The sequence below is a fragment of the Gallinula chloropus genome (assembly GCF_964237585.1).
Source record: "Gallinula chloropus genome assembly, chromosome: 1".
NCBI classification, from domain to species: domain Eukaryota; kingdom Metazoa; phylum Chordata; class Aves; order Gruiformes; family Rallidae; genus Gallinula; species Gallinula chloropus.
The window spans coordinates 86,811,260-86,829,784 of NC_140085.1; the positions used below are offsets into that span (position 1 = coordinate 86,811,260).

General features: G+C 47.0%; 1 protein-coding gene across 2 annotated transcripts in view; it reads right to left on the reverse strand.

Moving 5' to 3' along the window:
- The window catches only part of SIDT1 (SID1 transmembrane family member 1), a gene marked incomplete at both ends in the record, with an annotated part of 45,218 nt that extends 32,065 nt beyond the window's left edge, over window positions 1–13,153 (reverse strand). For both annotated transcript variants that reach the window (XM_084279094.1, XM_084279093.1), the window contains one exon: window positions 12,968–13,153. In XM_084279094.1, the coding sequence (XP_084135220.1) occupies window positions 12,968–13,153 (186 nt within the window). The remainder of the gene's footprint in view (window positions 1–12,967) is intronic.
- Between the last annotated feature and the right edge of the window lie 5,372 nt (window positions 13,154–18,525).

Sequence of the window (18,525 nt, forward strand, 5' to 3'; positions counted from 1 at the left end):
ACACGTTCCAGTCCCTTAATCAATTTTATGGACCTGCACTGGAGTCATTCCAGTGAACGCCTACATTTCTTGTACTGGAGAGACCAGAACTGGACACAGTACTCCAGGTGTGAAAGCTCTGCAGCTTTGTAACTGCCTAGGGCAACTCTGCAGACCATAACTCTCCCTTCTTTTACAAGACAAAGGCACCTATGTAAAAGCTTCCTGGACAAGCCCAACAGTAAAGCTTCTCACACAGTGACTCACCGGAGCTCCATTCACACCTGTTTTTACCCTGACACCCTCCTGGTAGCCTCAATGCCCAGTGCTGCACCTAGCCAAAAGATTTAGCAGTTTTCATTTCCAAGACAGGAAAGCTAATTAAGACCACAGCTGCAGGTGCAGTAATGTGGATGGCAAATTTTTGCAAGCCAGACCCAGTTAAGGCCCTACTCAGCACAGGTCTCCTGCTGCCACCCCACTTCCCACAGAGCTCCTGCTGCTCCTCACCCAGACTGTCTGGAATGTCCCTGAGCAAGAAGAGCTACTGTCCTTATGTGCACAGGGTTACAAATTGCCTCCTGTGGCTGTCAACACTAATACTGGCTTCACACACATTTTCTACTGCATAACCCTCAGAGCCATCAGGTTAGGAGGGGACAGTTTCAGAAGCCTGCAGCTCACAGATGCAGGACTGAATGGTCAAGAAGCTATCTGCAGTAGCTGGGGTGCATTCCACTTACCCCCCTTTCAAACCACATCCCTCTGACTCTTTCAAGAAGTTACCCAACAATGCCTCTGCTCCCCAGATGACAGATCTGTATTCTCTCTTCTGGGCACCACTCAAACATCCCACTGTCCTCCTCTTTGATGCTTCACTGATATCTCCTCACCTGGAGACCCTAGCCTGTTTACCAGCTCTGGCATTCCTCAAAGCTTCACTCTTTGCAAACAGACCTCAAAGCTATTTTGTTTCATGCAATTACATGAATTCTGATCCCAAGGTTGTTACAAAATTAGTGGAACTGACCTCTCCAAGATGGTACCTCCACCTAGCCTAATCTTTCATCCCGATGACTGAAGCTTATGCAAGATGAATGCTGGAGGACACTAAGCACATGACTTACCTGTGCCTACTGTACCCTTATGCCAGAGAAAGGCTGCAGCATTTCCCCAGCAGTATCAAGAGCAACAGCTGCTGCAGAGCAGGACTAAGATTTCTGCTCTGCATCTAGACCAGTATCAAGAAGTAGATCCTGCAGCTCACACCCTACCACAAGAAAGGTTTAATTGCTGCCCCATGACACCTCTTCACCACAAAGGCAAAGGTGCAGGCTACTTACATGTATAAGGCTCAACCATACAGCGCCCTTCAAAAGGACGTTGCTATAAATCACAGAATCCCAGAATGGCTGAGGTTGGGAGAGACCTCTGCAGATCATCTAATCCAACACCACTGCTAAAGCAGAATCAGAGCCAGTTCCCAGTTGGGTTTTGGATATCCCCATGAATGGGGACTCCATAAGCATTCTGAGAAGCCTGTTACAGTGTTTGAATACCCTTGCAGTAGGAATGAAAAACCAGTTCCATACAAGGGCAAGGGAAAGGAAAGTGGAGCTTTGATATGTACCACTCATTTGGCTTCACTCTCTCCACAAAACTAACTGAGCATTCACCACCTACAACATTTAGTCAGCTTTGCTGCCATTTCCACTATCTTACAATGCTAGTATTACACCAGTAAGAAATAGGATTACCAGGAGGAGGAAGGAAATATTCTCAAGACTTCATATAGATTCAAAATCTAAGCACTTTCATTTCTTCCCCACGTGAAAACTGGTATATGCTATACTACCACTACACATGACTTCCCCCCAGTTCCTTGTCTTCTGCATTTGCTCCCTGTAACAGCTGGTTAGAGCTCCTTTGCCCTGTTCCCATAAAAGCAGCACCTGGAGCTCCCTTAGGTCTGATAACACCTGAGGCAGCATCCAGCTGCATTAATGCAGGACCACCTCTGGCCTAAGTATGAGCTCACAGGTGTGATCTCATTACACTTCTTTCATGCCTCTCACCTTTTTCTCTGTGCTCTTCACAGGCAAAGCTGCTTCCCAAGCCACAGTCAAACAGGGTGCTTTAGGCAGAGGGGAACATCAGAAAGTCACAAGCAACATTTACAGAACAGCTCATTAAGAAGATCCCAGTGTACTTTAAATTTCACCTCAGTATATTAACAACTCACTTGGCAGTGAATACTTCTGCTCTTCCTACCATTGCACATAGCCTAATCATGACCATCACAGAACCTAACCCCATCAAAATCTTTACCATAAAAGCCCAGAAATAAGACAGAGTGATAAATTGGACAGATGGCAATTAATGTTCCAGTCCATCTACTTATTTACCCTGCCACCATCACCACAGCAACACAGGACCTGTCAAGCGACCCTGCACTTTCCATGGAAGGGCCAGATCCCAGCCCCAGGATGCAGCTTCACTCTCCCCCTCACAGGTCTCAGGGATACAGCAGCAACACCCAGCAGCACAAAGCTTTGGTTGATGAGTCTCTGCCTGACAGAATAGCTGTTCCTCCAAAACACAGCAATAGAACAGGCAGGATCTGCCTGTGGGCAAACCTGCACAAGAAGTTCCAAAGTAAGAGTCCCTCCAGATAATCACCACCACTTGCAAATGAGCTTGGGGATATCAGAGCAAAGGAGTTCAGCAGAATCCAGGTGTAATTATGAGGAAGTCTGGGAAAGTGGAGAAAGGATTAACATTTAACTGCATGCAGGGCTTCTCATTTGCTGTCAATCACGCTCTGATTTTGTGCTACAGAGTGGAAGGAGTCCTAATTAGTGTCTTGGAGAATGACATTTTGACTGGCAGGGTGAGCCCTCCAGCAGAGGCATCACAAGGGACAGGGATAACAATGTAACACCTATGAACTGATGTTTGTGCTTTTTCAGGCCTTATTCCAATTAACCTACCTTAAACTTTTAATCCATGTTTTGCTTCTAGACTCTGTTGTCTTGATATAGACAATATACACATTTTCATGCAACAGATTTAATGAATTTACCACTGAGCCAGTGCTAGTAGTCCCATCTTTCCCTTTGAAAGTCAGCATCTGGCATTTGCCTCAAGGGCATCATCTCCACCAATATATTTTTAGAAGAGTGGGAAAAAAGCAGGAGGGGAAGCAAAAAAGTGTGACTTATTTAGTTCAAACATCGTTCTCCCTCCATACCCTTCCAAAGATTATTTCATTTTAAGAGCAAGTAGTTCTGTTACAGAACCACTGCTCCCACCATGTATACCCCTCCATCCCAACACTGAAATAAGATCCTACTGATGTCGCACATGGAGACAAAAGGAACTCCAGATTAAAAGCAACAACAAAAACAGTTTTTATTTAAAATAATAATAACCCCCCATGCTAGAACCAGTCTGCAAGCCTCTTCTGTATCTACCCCAACTCACTTAGCACTGGTGAGGTGAGGAGTAAGGTTTCCCTGGGCATTAAGAGGGTCAGCCAGGCTGCCATCACTCCTGAAACACCACCATTGCTGATAGATTTCACTTGTGAGCAGATTGTTGCCAGTAACACAAAAGAACCGGTCACACTTCTCTCTTCCCCCTCCCTAGACACACAGAAGCAGGCTGTCTATCTTGGTACTACAATACAGCACTAGATTTCAAGCACAGCTTCCAAGCTGAAATCCTTACCTCCTGCAGATACCAGCAGTTATGCCTGAGGTGGGACAGTCCAGGCTGGATCTTAGGAAACAACCTCAGGTTCCAAATGCTCCCTTTGACAGCCAGGCCCTGCTCTAACATTTGTTGGCAATAACCATACTGCTGACACTGGGGGGCTGAGGTAGGGTCAGACTTCTGCTCCTCACATTCCTTCCCACTGCCAAGCCTCTCCCATGTGCCAAGCTCAGGATGGTTTTGTTTCTCAGGTGACCAACCTTGAGCTTTTCTCTGTATTTCAAGGTGGACAGAGCAGTTAGACAGCTGAATAAAGAGAGACCTCTCAGCACTATATAAAAACGTGTTAGACCAGGAAAAACAAATATTTGTACTTCAGTTCTATCACCACCCTGGAGGTAGAGGGAGGAGGAAAAAAAGGAAGAAGAAAAAAAAAGAAAGACACTTAAAAAGTGCATCTGAATTCCATTCTCTAGATCAGGTGCAGAAGGAGCCAGCACTCAATTCACACAGCTGAACATGACCAACATGGCTGCAAACATTAACCAAAATAAACCAGGCTCTTGTTGACACGCAGGAGTCCTTGGACTGATTAAGTCTGCATTTCCCACAGAGATTACACATCAGGTTAAGCTGCAGGGATGTGAATTTAAGGGCAGGCAGGAGGTTTCAACAACAGTCTCTGCTGCAAGCAAGGGTTTTTGAAGAGCTTTACTATGGATTCCTTTCTACCACCTCATGTGAAGTAAAACCATCAGACCACACCAGGGCTCCTCCACGTTCCCCACTGCACCCCCACACAAGCTGCTCCTCGCGAGACCGTTGGGGAGTATCGGTCCACACTGTGACAGCACTTGGTCCTGGGCCTGACAAGGCACCAAGCCAAGCCAGCAGGCAGGGAACACATCCGGCAGGCAAACACACAGGCTGCTGGCTACAAAGGAAGGTCTCAGAGCCGGACACACCTACAAAAGCCACTGTATTGCTGCTGTCTGCTGTTGCACAAGACAGAGGTGCTTCATCTTTACATAAAGCCTGAAATGAAGCGAAGTAGGATTCAGCCAGATGGGCTACAGCAGTTGAGGCAGTGAAAGAAAACACATACCTGTCAGTGCCTGGCCGCACTTCCCACTGACAACGTAACAGGGAGAAGCTGAGATCCCGAAAGAAAATAGTTATGAGACAGCGACAGGCATTACAGAACCTCTTTCCTGCCTTCTTATGAGGTTTAAGCACCACTCCTGTATGGCAACAAAACAAGTGGAGCTCAAGGGAGCGTTCCCTTCCAGCCTTTCTGTCTGACTTTGTGTCCTAGTGTCAATAAATCTCAGCTGCCAAAAGCAATCTGTCAAATAACTTTGGCCCACAGTTTTCTTCCAGGAGCATTAAATATCCACAGCAGCATAAACTAAGTGACAGAGTCTGGGTATGTCAAGCACAGCCTCAGCCACATTAATGTAATTGTTCCAGGATTAATATTTTTCATTTTAAAAGTTCCACTTTGTGCAAATACGCTGCGTGGACTTAAGAGTCTGCCATGGACATTCCCATGAGTTCACTTGTTTGCAACAGCATCTGTGTAGTGTAAATGGAAGTGAAACAAATACAAAGCATGTTAATATTTATCTTTTTCCTTTTACTTAATTTTGTCCTCTAACCAATGTCACTAGGGAGTCTCCAAGGCAGCCAGAAAGAACTAGGAGTTGCCATGCTGGATGAAGCTGGTACCTGTTTCTGACCACCCTCAGACTTCAGGAAGACTTTCAAGATAAACAAATAAACCCTTTTTTGAACAGCCAGTTAAGGAACAAACTACGCTCTAACAAATAGCTTCTTCCTAACCCACAGCAGCTGGAACTCTGGGCTATGGTAACCCTTGAAACAAAAGTGTTTCCAAGTTTGCCGCCACCCCAGGTTTACAGCAATAGCTACAGGGATTACTGCCACCACACAAACGTCTCCTGGGCTCAGTGACACTTGGGATGTGAATTGAATTACATATCCTGAATGCTTTCCTCTTTTTAAAAAAAAAAAGAAAAAAACACCCACATTGTTTGTTTTAAAGCCCACTGAAGTAGCTATTTACAGAATCACTAGGTTGGAAAAGACCTTGGAGATCATGGAGTCTATACCCAAAGAAAAACATCAGCATAAAGAAAAGTAAGGATAGCTGTTCCTGAAATCCTCTATGGTTCTCTAAGTATACACAGCAGGAAATAATGTTTGCTTATGCAAATGTACTAAACTATACTCTCAAACTGAGCAGATGGCACACCCTTGCAACACATCTTTTACAGACTACGCTTTCATTCCCTGAATATCCCCTGAAATAGCAGATGAGGTCTGTAGAGGAAAAACATACCTTCCCACCCAACAACTCCTGCACAAGTTATTTAAGGACATTTCAGCCTCCACTAACAATGTAAATGTTTGTATTCTAAAATGCAGCACTGCTCTTGGAAAGAGTTCAAAATCTTGGAGGAGAGACATTTCATGAAGTTACTCCTATTCAGAATATTTTTTATTTTTTAATCTAAACATCAGAGGCGGGGGAGAAGAGGGGTGGCAGGGAGAAGAACAAAACCTGATCAGCTTTGTTTTTAATCAGGACAGCCTAACAAGAAGAGAGTAATTTTAAGATTTAGAATGGCATCCAAATTCAAAGGATTACAAGTATTGGGATTGGCAGCATTAGCTTACACATTAGAAATTAAAATAAAATTGTCAGCACTAAAGCTTCTGTCTGAAGGTCTGTGGGCCACCCTGCAACAAACTACAGCAGACCTCACAAGCGTTTTCCATAAAGCCTGCAAACTGACAGTTTCTTTCAAGATATATTCTCTTTTGCCCCTCTAGGTAGGGAAACCCCCAAAGAACAACGTATCAGAAAGCCAAAGAATAATTTAAGTTTGAAGGACCTTAGTTGGATACACAATCCCACCCCTAGCTCAAAGCACAGCCACCTCCCACATTGTTCTTTCACTTATGATATCCCTTTGTTGCCAAACTCAAGGCCTTCAGGACTGTATTTTCTGCTGAAAAAAAAACCCCAATGGTCAAGCTCATGTTTTCCACAGATTCCTGCGTCATTTCTCTATCAGTTTATTTTTGCTTTCTCCTGTAAGCAAGAGCTTTTAGTGTGACTCTGGGTAGGGGTTAGAAGTGGCCATGAGACCCCCACTGAGAAGCAGCAAGAACATTCCAAGTGCTGCGTGCTCTACACTGCCTACACGGTCACCTCCTAGGGTCGGTTGTTTTCTTTCGAAGAGATAAATTACATACACAAAAGTTACTCCAAAGGGATTCTGTTGAACCTTGCCAGGCTTCAGACATATGCTAAAACTTGCTCTGATTATCCTGGATTTGACATTGTGCATACATCTGTGCCTCATGAGGCCTTTAACATTAGGCCCCAGAAATGGCGCATCAAGGCCCTTACAGTGTCTTGTGGTGAACAAACTAGCACCAGCAACCAAAAAGCAGCAGTGTTCAAATCCTGGGTGTCCTGCAATAACAGGAGCTCTACTGACCTTAGGAGATCTGCTTGTTCAAACAGTTGTAGTCTTCCCAATGTGTTTGGTTTTCACCCACATCTGTGTCTAACACAGTAGTTTCCACTCAGCACACACCAAAGACAGAGCCTAACCTGTTCCCCCCACCCCCTGTTACAGCTCAGATTTCAGCCATGCCCAAACAGGAGACTAAAGTTTTACTGCATACGTGGTATAGCTGTGGGCAGAAGCTTGGGCTAGAGCCAAGACTAACTTTGTGGAGAAGATGTGCAGGAGAGTAAGTGAAGTTTAATTTCAGTCTGAAGAATCCTTCACATGCAGCGTAAAACCAGCTCAGAAGCAAGCAGTGAAAGAATTTGCTCCTACTTATAACAGACATTGGAGCTGCTGGACCAGGACCTACCTTTGCATGTTAAACAGCGGAGAAAAGTAAATACATTTTATCAGAGTCACTTACTGAACCAGGTTGTCCTATGTAGCAGATCAAGTGGTTTCCCTGCAGCTCTAACAGATGGCTTTGGTCTGATCAAGTGACTCATCACACAATCCCAGAGGAACATATGGGTGAATTCCAGTTCTGGCTCCTAGTTGCAAAGCAAGTGCAACTGCCATCCACATCTAGGCTACAAGAGATTCATTCACTAGGGTACAGAGGAACTCAAACACATCACGCTCCTTGGGCTGGAAAAGGCCCTTAAGTCTCTACTAGAGGGTCACAAAGTTTAAGGCATTTAATTGGAAGACTTTTGTTCTTCCCTTAGGTCAGTGAACTTTTTCCCCAGGTGCAGTCATGAAAGAAGGCAGGGTAATTTTAGCAAGCCTCCATAGTGGTAAACAGCCCATCTCACCCATCCACTGAGGGCAATTTTTTTTTTTTTTTTTTTTTTTAAACACATTACCCCTCTGATAGACTCCACACAGGAAACAGTCACTCCAGGGCTACACATCTTCACATGGCACAACTCTCAGCAGAGAAGCCACAGCTTAAACTACTGCCAATCACAGCTTACAGTAAGGCTGGGCCGTATGGGAACTGAGAGTGGGGTTCTGTTCCTAGTCCTGGCAAGGGAGGAGGAGGAAAGCATCACCCACTATTTCTCCCAAAATAGGAGCAGCCCACTGCTCAGCTTTTGAGCTCATGATATAGGAGCAGCCCACTGCTCAGCTTTTGAGCTCATCCTAACCAAGATGCAGTGCATCAATGTCCAAGGATGATGTCTGGATTGCAGCAGCTTTGCCTACAAATGGAAAGTTGAAAGCTTTTTCTCCTGAGATACACCGACTCTATTTATGAAGCCAAGCACATCTTCCAAATCATTCAGCTGACCTGAGCTCTTAAGTGGGAAGATTCTTTTTTTGTTGTCCACAACAGTTGTCTTTCTGATGCTTTCCTGCACTATTCAGGACTTGATACAGGAAATACCCAGAAGCACAATATTAGTATAGTTTGGTTTTCAACATATTAACCATTAGCAATTGCTGGAGCTTACAGTGGTAAAGAGAGTTGTTTGCGCTGAATCCCCACAGTACTTCCACACACACACACACCCCTTTCTTTTTAGAAATCCTTGTATTGTTGCAATCATGGAACTAATTAGGTTCCTTCACTTGTCATATAAATCCTTTTCCAGTTAGCTGTAAATCCAGCAGAAATTTTGAAACCCTCGTTCATTCTTCTGAATAGGAACACACTACACAGGCAGCTCCAACAAACTAGCCTGCTTTCCTTCCTTCCTCCCTCCCTCCCAAGTAGAGACATGTTGAAAGCATGGAAATGAAGATGCTCACAAGTGTGGTCATATTTTTTCCCCCATCCTGGATGTCTCCAATTTAAACCATCCTAAAATAAGATAATCCTGTTTGCCTAGCTAATTATTCACCAGACCTCTAATAGGGCACATCTGCCTTTGCTGTTAGAGCATGGGTGTATTAGTGACAGGAGCAACAGCTGGCTTTATTACTGTATTTTTTTTACACTGGGTTAATCATTAAACAGCTGTGCAGAAGGGAAAATCAAGTGCAACTAGGAGGAGGAAAAGGGAACTAGAAAAGCAGTAAGATGACCCATAACAAATGGAGACTTTCTACAGCACGAGGAAAGAGTTTGACACATCCCTTTGTTCATAGGCCAACTCTAGAAGACCCTTGCAGCAGAGGTGGCTGTGCTTCAACTCAGCGCAGGTTTACTTTTAGAGCTCCACCTCAGAAACTGAGGCCTAAATCCTAGATGCCAACTACAAAAAAATCCTGACAGCTCTCCTACCTCAAGACGTAAGCTGAAGTGTTTTGCACAGCCCATAGGAGGGCTTTTGTCCACACACAGAGGGAAGAGACCTGGCAATACATACACACGTAAGAGTTTCAGTTAAGTGAATCGGTCAGCGTAAGTACCCTTATTTTCATTTTACACACACAGAAGTTGGCACAGCTGTGAAGTCACTTGCCTGTCTCAAGCCAGCTCTGCTCCAGAGCCATGAGTTGTACTTTCTTTACCTTGTATACACCTGCTCATGAGCAGTCTCATAGGACTTGCTTTCCCCCACTCTTCCCTCATGCATGCATACCTGCATTCCAAGGAGTAAGGAAGATCAGGTGGATAAAGAACATCATCTGAGATCAGGCAAGCACACTTTTCAGAAAGCAATGAGTCTCTAAAGCAACAAACAGGACTAATAGTCTTGTTCCCATCTTTCTCTCATCCATCAATCAAGCATTGCTCATTCACTTGCATTTTCAGATAAGCCCTGGCAGCCATAGCATGAGAGCAACCAGAACATTTACAGAGGACTGATGGGTCATAAGCCAGCCCTCACACCTTTTGCTTGGCTCAGAGTTGTCCCTTGCTTTGTAGGCCTCCCTCACAAGAAAAAGCAGGAAAGAGATGAAAACAGCAGAATTGACAGCATCAGAAAAACAAATCCATTTCAGAACCAGACCACTCCAGACCTGGCTTTGCTTCAGAGGGAAAGCAATTAAACTCACCCACTGCAGTCCTTCCACATGGAAATCGCTCTTCTTATTAATTAAATTTCCTGTAACTAAGGTTAATGGTCTATGCAGTATCTGCCTCAAGGTATCAAAGGCTTCTGGCTGACCTGCCATCAGCACAGAGACAGGAGGAGATTGAAAAAACCAGGAAGAGCAGAGAGCTCACAAGTAGTAGGCAACTGGCAAACACTGGCTGATGTTCGCTCACTTTGCGTTCAAGGCTGAAGACTGCAATGAGAGATAAGGACCAGTACACTGAGTTTCTGCACAGCTTGCATCCCTTCAGATGATCTGACAACTACCCAGAGAACAGCATGCCCCTAAGTATCTTTATAACTCTCACATAAGAAAAACCTGCCAATAGGAGCGTGGTACTAGATTAAAGCCAGTAGTTCCACTACCGAGTTTCATCGTGAATAGGGCCACCAAAACAGATCAACCTCTGCTTCTGACCAGGCTGGCAAGAAGCGATCCAGCCTTGTTTGCCTCTCATCAGTTCAGGGTTGCAGCTGGGAGAGGAAGCTGCACACATCCAGAGCAAGTTATCCCAGTTGGGCCAAACACCTTCTTGTAGGCTTCTGCAGGTTCAGCTAGGGAATGGCATCTGTAGGGTTTCTCAGTGAGAAAACATAGAATGGTTTGAGTTGGAGGGGACCTTTAAAGATCTAGTCCAAGCCCCCCTGCCCATGGCAGGGAGAAATCTTCTTTATATCAGGTTGCTCAAAGCCCTGACCAGCCTGATTTTGAACATTCCCAGTGATGGGGCATCCACAACTTCTCTGGGCAACCCATTCCAGTGCCTTACCATCCTCATCATAGAAAGTCTTCCTTATGTCCAACCCAAATCCACACTCTTTCAGTTTAAAATTGTTGCCCCAGTCCTGCCCCCTTTATGTACTCAAACCCAAAAATTCAGGTATCCTTAGAGCCTTCTCCTCTCTAGAACCTTTACTATCCTCAGAACATCACCAGAAAGTCTCCTAGGTCCTTCCAGCTTTATTTAATTTTTTTTTTCCCTCTTCTAAATACATTTTCAAAGCAGGAGCTGGTTGCCCTCCTTAGGGGCTTTCATGGCACTGCTTGGAGAGTTCTGCATTAAAAAAAAAATATTAGTCAGCAAATCTGAAGTTCCTCCACTTAAATACTCTCTTGACCAGCTCACTATCTCTGCACAAATTAATCCACTAAAGTTTCTGCTTAAATGCAACAGTTGCCTGGACTTGGTGGCTCTTCACTGCCATGGGAATGGCCTAGCACCTGAAGGTAGCCATTGAGCAGGAGATGCATTCAGATACCCATGAACACCACCAAGCAGCCATGTACTCCCTTCCTATCTCTTCCCATTCCACTATGACCCTAGTTCTCCGGGAGAGAAAACTTCTTCATGGAAAGTATCTGGCAAAACACACACCTTCGAAGAGCACATAAACTGAAGAAACTAGATTTGCTTTAACTGAAATCAGTACCCACAGTCTCAGCTAACAAGCACCAGACCACATCTGATCAGCCAATAGGCCCTCATCAGAGTACCCAACACCTGTAACACCTGAAGAAGCCTAACTTGCATCACCACCAGCTTCTACAAGAAGGCTCACACCTAAAACCTGCTTTTGTCCTGGGTTCAGTGGTGACACCCAACAGTTAAATAATGCTGGGCTCAGTTGCATCATAGCCCAAACATGCAACTCCTGCCCCATAAATACCAGGTGAATTTTATTACACAGTAACACGCACAACAGAAGAAATAGAAGTCTTTAAAGGTCTGGATCTTTTGGAATTTCAGAGTAAAGCAAACCAAGGGATGATTAATGCCACCTCTTCTATCACCCTGTTTACCAACTCCCTTTGCATTGAAGCATTAGAAATAAAGAGTGGAAAAATTATGTTTTCCATTTTCTGTTGTCCTGTGAGATCAAGGACAGAAGGGAAGATTCATTTGCGTATTTCACCATCTTTTGGTACATCAGAACATCTTACCCAGCAAATAACATCCAATCCAAACAACAGGGGGCCGGAGCGGGGTAAAAGATGGACACAAGACACGCAGAGTTTCCAAGGTACCACTTAGCTACTTAAGATAAACACATTAAAAGAAAGGAAGGGAAGGGAACCCACCGTGGCTAGGCATACATAAGTGGCTTGCTCCCCATCACAGACAGCCGTGGCTTTAGTAGCGCTGCCTTGCAGCCTCCTCACACCGCACCTCACCCACACAGCCCTGCTTAACCTCTCTGGCTCCCAGGGGAGAGCACCCTGATCCTACTGAAGCACTTAGGTGTGAGCAGCGATACCTAAAAAGGCTCATTAAGTGCGCCGTCCCGTGTCCCCCCCCCCCCCCTTTTTTTTTTGAAGATAGGATTATTATCCTCATAATTCCCTTCTAGACTTTAAGCCTATTTTGCTGCTCCCCAAACCCCCGTCCTGGGGATGCACCAAACCACCTGCCCACCCTGTGCGCTCCGAGACGACGCCACCAGCCTCCCGCTTCGCATCCCCAGGGTGCCCTGGCCGTGCCGGGAAAGCCCGTGGGAGGGCGAGGGGAGCCCGCAGGTGTACCGCGGCTCCCGGCCTCCGCAGAGGCGGGAGGATGCGAGCAGGACCGCGGGCGCGAAGGGAGAGCCCGGCCCGCTCCCGCGCGGTGGCGGAGCTGCAGCGCCGCCGGCGCCCCCTCCCTCCCTCCTCCCCCCCCGGCCACACTGGCGGAGGGAGGACGAGGGGGGCACGGCGGGTTTGCTGGCCGCGGGGAAGCCGGCACTGCGAGGGACGGCTCTTACCTGCCCGGGCTCTCTGCTGTAGGCGAAGGCGTAGACCCGCTCGGCGCTGATGTTCACGGCGCCCCGGTAGACGCGGCCAAAGGCGCCGGGCGCCGGGCTGCCCCCGGAGCCGACCGCGGCCGCCGCCGCCCAGAGCAGGGCGCAGAGCAGAGCCCCGGTAGCCGAGGCCTTCGCCACCCCGGCCATGGGCTCGTCCCTGCCGCAGCCGGGCTCACGGGGCGGCCTCACGCCGGCCGGCCGGTGCGGCACCCGGACTGTCTCTGCCCGGCGGGGCGGGCGCCCAGGCGCTTTATTTGCAATTTAAATAAACGGCTCAGCGACGCGCACGGACGCCGGTGGAAGCAGCTCCGGACACCCTCCGCCCCTCGAGTGGGGGGCGCCGAGCAACTTTCCCCCGGGAAGGACTCTCCGCCGGCCGGTCAGCGAGGAGGAGAAGGGAAGGGAAGGGAGGCTGGTCGGCGGGCGGGCTGGCTGGCCGGCCCCGGGGAGGAGGGTCTCCTCCCTGTGCCCGGCCCCAAATTCTGTGGTGGCTTTTGCAGACGGTTATCAGGGAGCTTCTCCCCTTGGGGAGCTGTGCAGTGAGCTGAGGGGCGAGCCGGCGTCGCCAGGCACATAGGGGCTGGTCCAGGCTGAGGCATCCGCGGGGCTTCAACACCCCCAGCCCACCGAATCAGGGGAGTCCTTGCCCCGTGCTCTGCTGGCTTGATGGAGCAGTGGCTTGCACCTGCAGTGGATCTTGCCTAGGACCATCCCCCACCTTTCTTTTTTTGTTGTTTATAACTTTGGGGTGAATGACCTGTAGTCCAGCCCCAAGGTGTGAAAGGCTGCAGCACAATGTCGCTCCATTGATTCAGTCATGGCTTGGTGCATCTTATGTTTTTTGAGCCATTCATGAAACAGCTACTGTGATACTCTTAAATCTTTGGAGCAAGATGAGGGCAATCCTTTTGGGCTGTGAAAGGGCCAGGGGGTGTTAGTCTCCTGGTTTACCCCTCCTGTGATCTTCTGTTGAAAACACACCTGGGAAATGGGTCAGATCCTGTGGTGGAGGGATGCACGTTTAACTCAGAGAAGATAGAGCATTGCTGGAAAGCAACCTGAAAGGTTTTTCAGCTTGAGGATGAACTTGTAGGAACCAGAGTTCTATAAAGCCAGCCTCCAACAGTGTCCAGCTGCACTGACTCTGGCCACAGTCGCTTTCCAAGTGGTGAGCTTTGTTTTCAAGGCTCAGAGATTTCCTAGGGGTCACTCGTTGTCTTTAGAGGAAGAGTTGCAAAGCTCAGCAAAACAACTCAGTGTGTGTTATGCCGTCATGTTGATCTTCAGGCCTTTGCATGATCCCTGCCAAGAGAAAAGAACAAAACAATTATCCATGTTTTCAGTGTTTGCCTTGAAGCAGCCTGCAGTCCAAGTCACCCTGCCTTTTGTCAGAGTCCCAAGAAGCCGCATTAAGGGCAAAAACCCCATTTGAGATCTGCTGGAAGATGGACACCTAAACATGAAGAGTTTGCTTTTCAGCCTGAAGTGTCATGCTGAGCAGACCAGGACACCTGTGAGGTGTCACCTCTGAGCGCTTATGACCCAGTCTTGCCTCTTGCTGGGACATGGTGTGTGACCTGTCTCAGGGAACTTCAGTGGCACTGAGAGACTTGTGGCTTCCCCTCTGCACCCTGTAGAGCCCAGTGCTCCTAAACCCTACAGCTCCCTTCTTACCCACTGCTCTCTGCAGACCCTCAGGTCCCTCTAGCAGGGCTGGAGGGAGGAGACTGGGGACCACATCTTCTCCCAGAGAGAACAAGCTTCAGGCAATAGGAGGAGGTCTGGCAAAGCAAAAGCATGTCAGGGCCATGCCACACTGCTCAGAGCCATGTGACGGGTGGCGTACGGCCGGTATTCTGGAAACCAAGGTAGTTCTGGCAGCAAATTAATTTTTGTGCCATTTGGTGCCATGCATATTTCAAGTTCAGATCATGAGATTGGTGAGGTGTCAGCACATTGTCCCTCCCTAGCCATGTTGTCTTCATGACAAAGAAGTGGCTCTCCATGTAGTCCACACCTACCACTGCAGAATTATCGATTTCTTAAAGTCCTTGCCCTGAGTGGTGGTATGTTTTGGTCTTCTACACAAGGCTACACATTTTTTCCTCTTTTTGAATTGGAAAATTCAAGGTTTCTTTTCAAATATACTTTGTGCTTGTCTTTATTGAATTTCTTCTGGCAGTTTTGAGGCTCTTTAAGCAACGTAGCAGCGTTAAACCTTTGTTCAAATCTTTGCCTGCAAAATGCAGTACTGCCCAACTCAGTGTTATTTGCAGAAACTTGAAGTCAGTGGTCAGTTCCACCATTTAAGTTGCTAATTAATCAATCCTAGAAGACAGATCTTAATTTGATATACCTTCCTATTGACAGGAAAAGACCCACTATTACAGCTTGGGAGTTGCTTTTCAATCACACCCCCCACTCATGTTAATGTTCCCTGAGCAAACACCTTTAGTGATGTTCAAGGCAATGTCAGAAGTCCTACTGAAGTCCAAGTAGGTTTCATCTATTCCTTTCAGCACCTACTAAGTCAGTTATATTGGCAAAGAAATAAATTAGGTTACTATGTAATTATTTGTTCTGGACAAATGCACACTGCCTGTTTCTCATCACTTCATTGTTATTTAGTTGCTTGAACACAGATTGCCCATCAGCTTGTTTCATTATCTTTCCAGGTAACAAATGGAGGTTGGCTGACTTAACAGCTCTTCACTTGCCACTTTGAAAAAGATGAGTAGCCTGGTTTGCCTTCCCATTTCCACCTGGATCTTGTTCTTGAATGGCAGCATGTATTTTGGAAGAAAGGACTGACCCCCGTAAGAGACAAATCGCTGATTTAGACAGACCGTGGGTCTGGGTCAGTGAAAGTGGCCTGGTGTTCTTGTATGTGCCACAGAACTCTGGCATCAGGAGGGTCAGCTGCTCCCTAAGGGACAGGGAACCAGGTGCTGTAACATGGGCAACTGAGCAGCGACCTCACTGGCCAGGGCCTCATCACACAGGATCTGAGCAAGGGGAAGCAAGGCAGGCCTGGAGGTGGCTGCTGAGGTCAACAAAAGAGTCCAGATTGCTAGACGAGGTCTGAGGTCCTGCCAGGAACACAAGTTAGCAAGTCAGGTTCAGTGACAGCAATCAGGGAAGGACACAGTCCTGTGGTCAGCAGGAAAGTCCACAGCGATGATGCAAGTCTGAGGTTTGGCCAGCAAGTTGTTCGACAGGTTTGGGTTGATGTGATACAGGCATGGCTGCCACAAAGCTGTAGCTCAGGCAGGTCCAAGCTGAAATGCAACTCCCATGGGAAGGGGGAGGCCAGCCCGCTCTGAGATCTCACCACAGCCCTGCCTCCAAGGTCACCAGAAGGAAGGGGGCAGCCCTCAGCTGCACTATCTCTAGGCTGGCAGCGAGCCTGGGGTGCCAGACCTCCAGGAAGGGGGATGATGCTCCCAAGGCCTTTGCCTCTGGCTGTGTGGGGGACACATTTTTCCTAACACGGTCCATTTTTCCAGTATAAGCAAAGCCTGGGGTTGTGAGTGTCTCAGGGGAAGGAGGAACTGTGCTGAACCAGAGGCTCATAGAAGTGTGTGTTTGGGGTTTTTTGGGGGGTGGTTTTGTTTCAGGGGCTTTTTTTTGGTGGTTTGGGGGAATGATTTTGTGCTATAGCACAAAAATAGAAAATCTCATTGCTACTGGGGAAAAAATCACAGTAAAGAAATAACATTTTTCCTGGTAACCGGTGCTGCAAAATCATCCAGGATAGAGGAAAGATCTTAATTACAAAGGAATTCTCTTAATCATACTAGGTTGGAAGGGGAAAGAAAAGGAGTATAAAGGTATAACAAACCAAATTGTTTGGAAAACTGGTGGTATTAAATTGCTGTTTGGATATGCTGTCTCCATCTTATGTAAGCTCCACTGCGAGTTAATAGATGCTGTAGATGTTCAGCTGGCTTCTGCAGAGATAACACAACATTTTCAGACTCTGCTGTAAATGCAGTGTGAAGAACAAAAAAAGAACCAAAAGGTAGACAGGCTTTCAAGATGCGTGATAGAACCTGCTCCCCCTTTTTTTCTAGGTGGCTGAAGTGTTTGAGAATAGTCTGGTTGACTGAGAAGTGTCTCTGGGTTTTATTATATTTGCTTGTATTCCGCATTTAACCTTTATATTTGATTGTAACTAATAATAGCAGAGAGGTTTAAGAGGCTTCAGAGGGGATGGTGTGTTGATTTAATTGTGCCCTTATCTCTTTCTTCTCTTTTCAATAGATCTGGTTCTTCAAGACAATTTACAGCCACGTCAGGAAAGAATTCCAGATGCACCCTTAATTTCTGCTTTTGGGTTCCAAATAAACAGAGAGCAATGAATCAGTGTGTTGCCTTGCATGTGTGACTAGAATCAAGGATTTGATTTACCAAAGGTTGAATTCTGATGTTCAGTTTCACATTATGTGTAGTATCAATGTTTAGTGCCTAGATGGAAACTGAAGTTCAGGTGTAACCTTCAGTGTAAAAAAGCATTTGCAGCACCTCAGCAGAGGCAATTGCTGATAGTATTTCTCTGCCACTTTTCTTCTCCCCTTATAATTTCCATCTGCTTTTTCTTTTTGTATCACATGCAATTCCTTCCCTCAACACATTAACCATTCCTTCTGCAGGTTCCATTAATCTTTTCAGTGATGTTGGTAAAGTCAGAATTAGATTGACGAGGACCTGAAGCACCAGGAAATCCTGGTGACAGGAAATTTCTCTCTTTAAGCAAGAAAGGAGTTTTGAATGAAAGGCTGTTAAACCCTATGTCTTCACTTTCCACCTCCAACAAACAAAATACTAGGCTCACACTGTAATACAGAACGTTAATTCTAACCCTCCAAAGTCATTTACCACATAGGTGACAGTGAAGGGGAGGATCCGTGGCACATCCATGGGCAACCTATCGGACAGACATCGCACTTGTGTGTAAGTGACTCGATGAAGAGCCGGAAGCTGGCAATTCCTCATGGGCAGGCAGGGATGTACACCCTTCCTCAGTGGCGCAGCTAATGAGAGCTGCTTCTGAAAGGACAGTCAAGGGCCACTCTTAAAACTTGATGTCACCTTAGTTTAATAGTTTGTGTGACACTCGGCTCTTAATCACCCATAAGAGGGCCTGAAATAAATGATGATGTGGGTGAATTCCCAAGGTTTCCTCGGAGGAGCATCGAGGGATGGCTTGGGAGTGTGTCTGCAGCCAGAAGGGCTCCTAAAGTAAAGAAATTAGTGGGGAAATTAAGGCGAGAGGTGGAAGACCTGGAGGAGTGACAGTGCCGGGGCAGCTCTCGCGACTTCCTCTGTGGCACTGACAGAGCCCCCCTGGCACAAAGGCGGAGCTGCTACCCGCTGCCCTCCGTCGAGGGCTCCTCTGCACCCCTGCGGTGTCGCCCGGGGGCGGGCAGGGCTGCTTTCCCACCGAAAATCGAAGAGCAGAGGGAGCGGCGGGCACCGGCAACACCTACCCGCGTACGGGGGCCGGCGGCGGGAGCGCG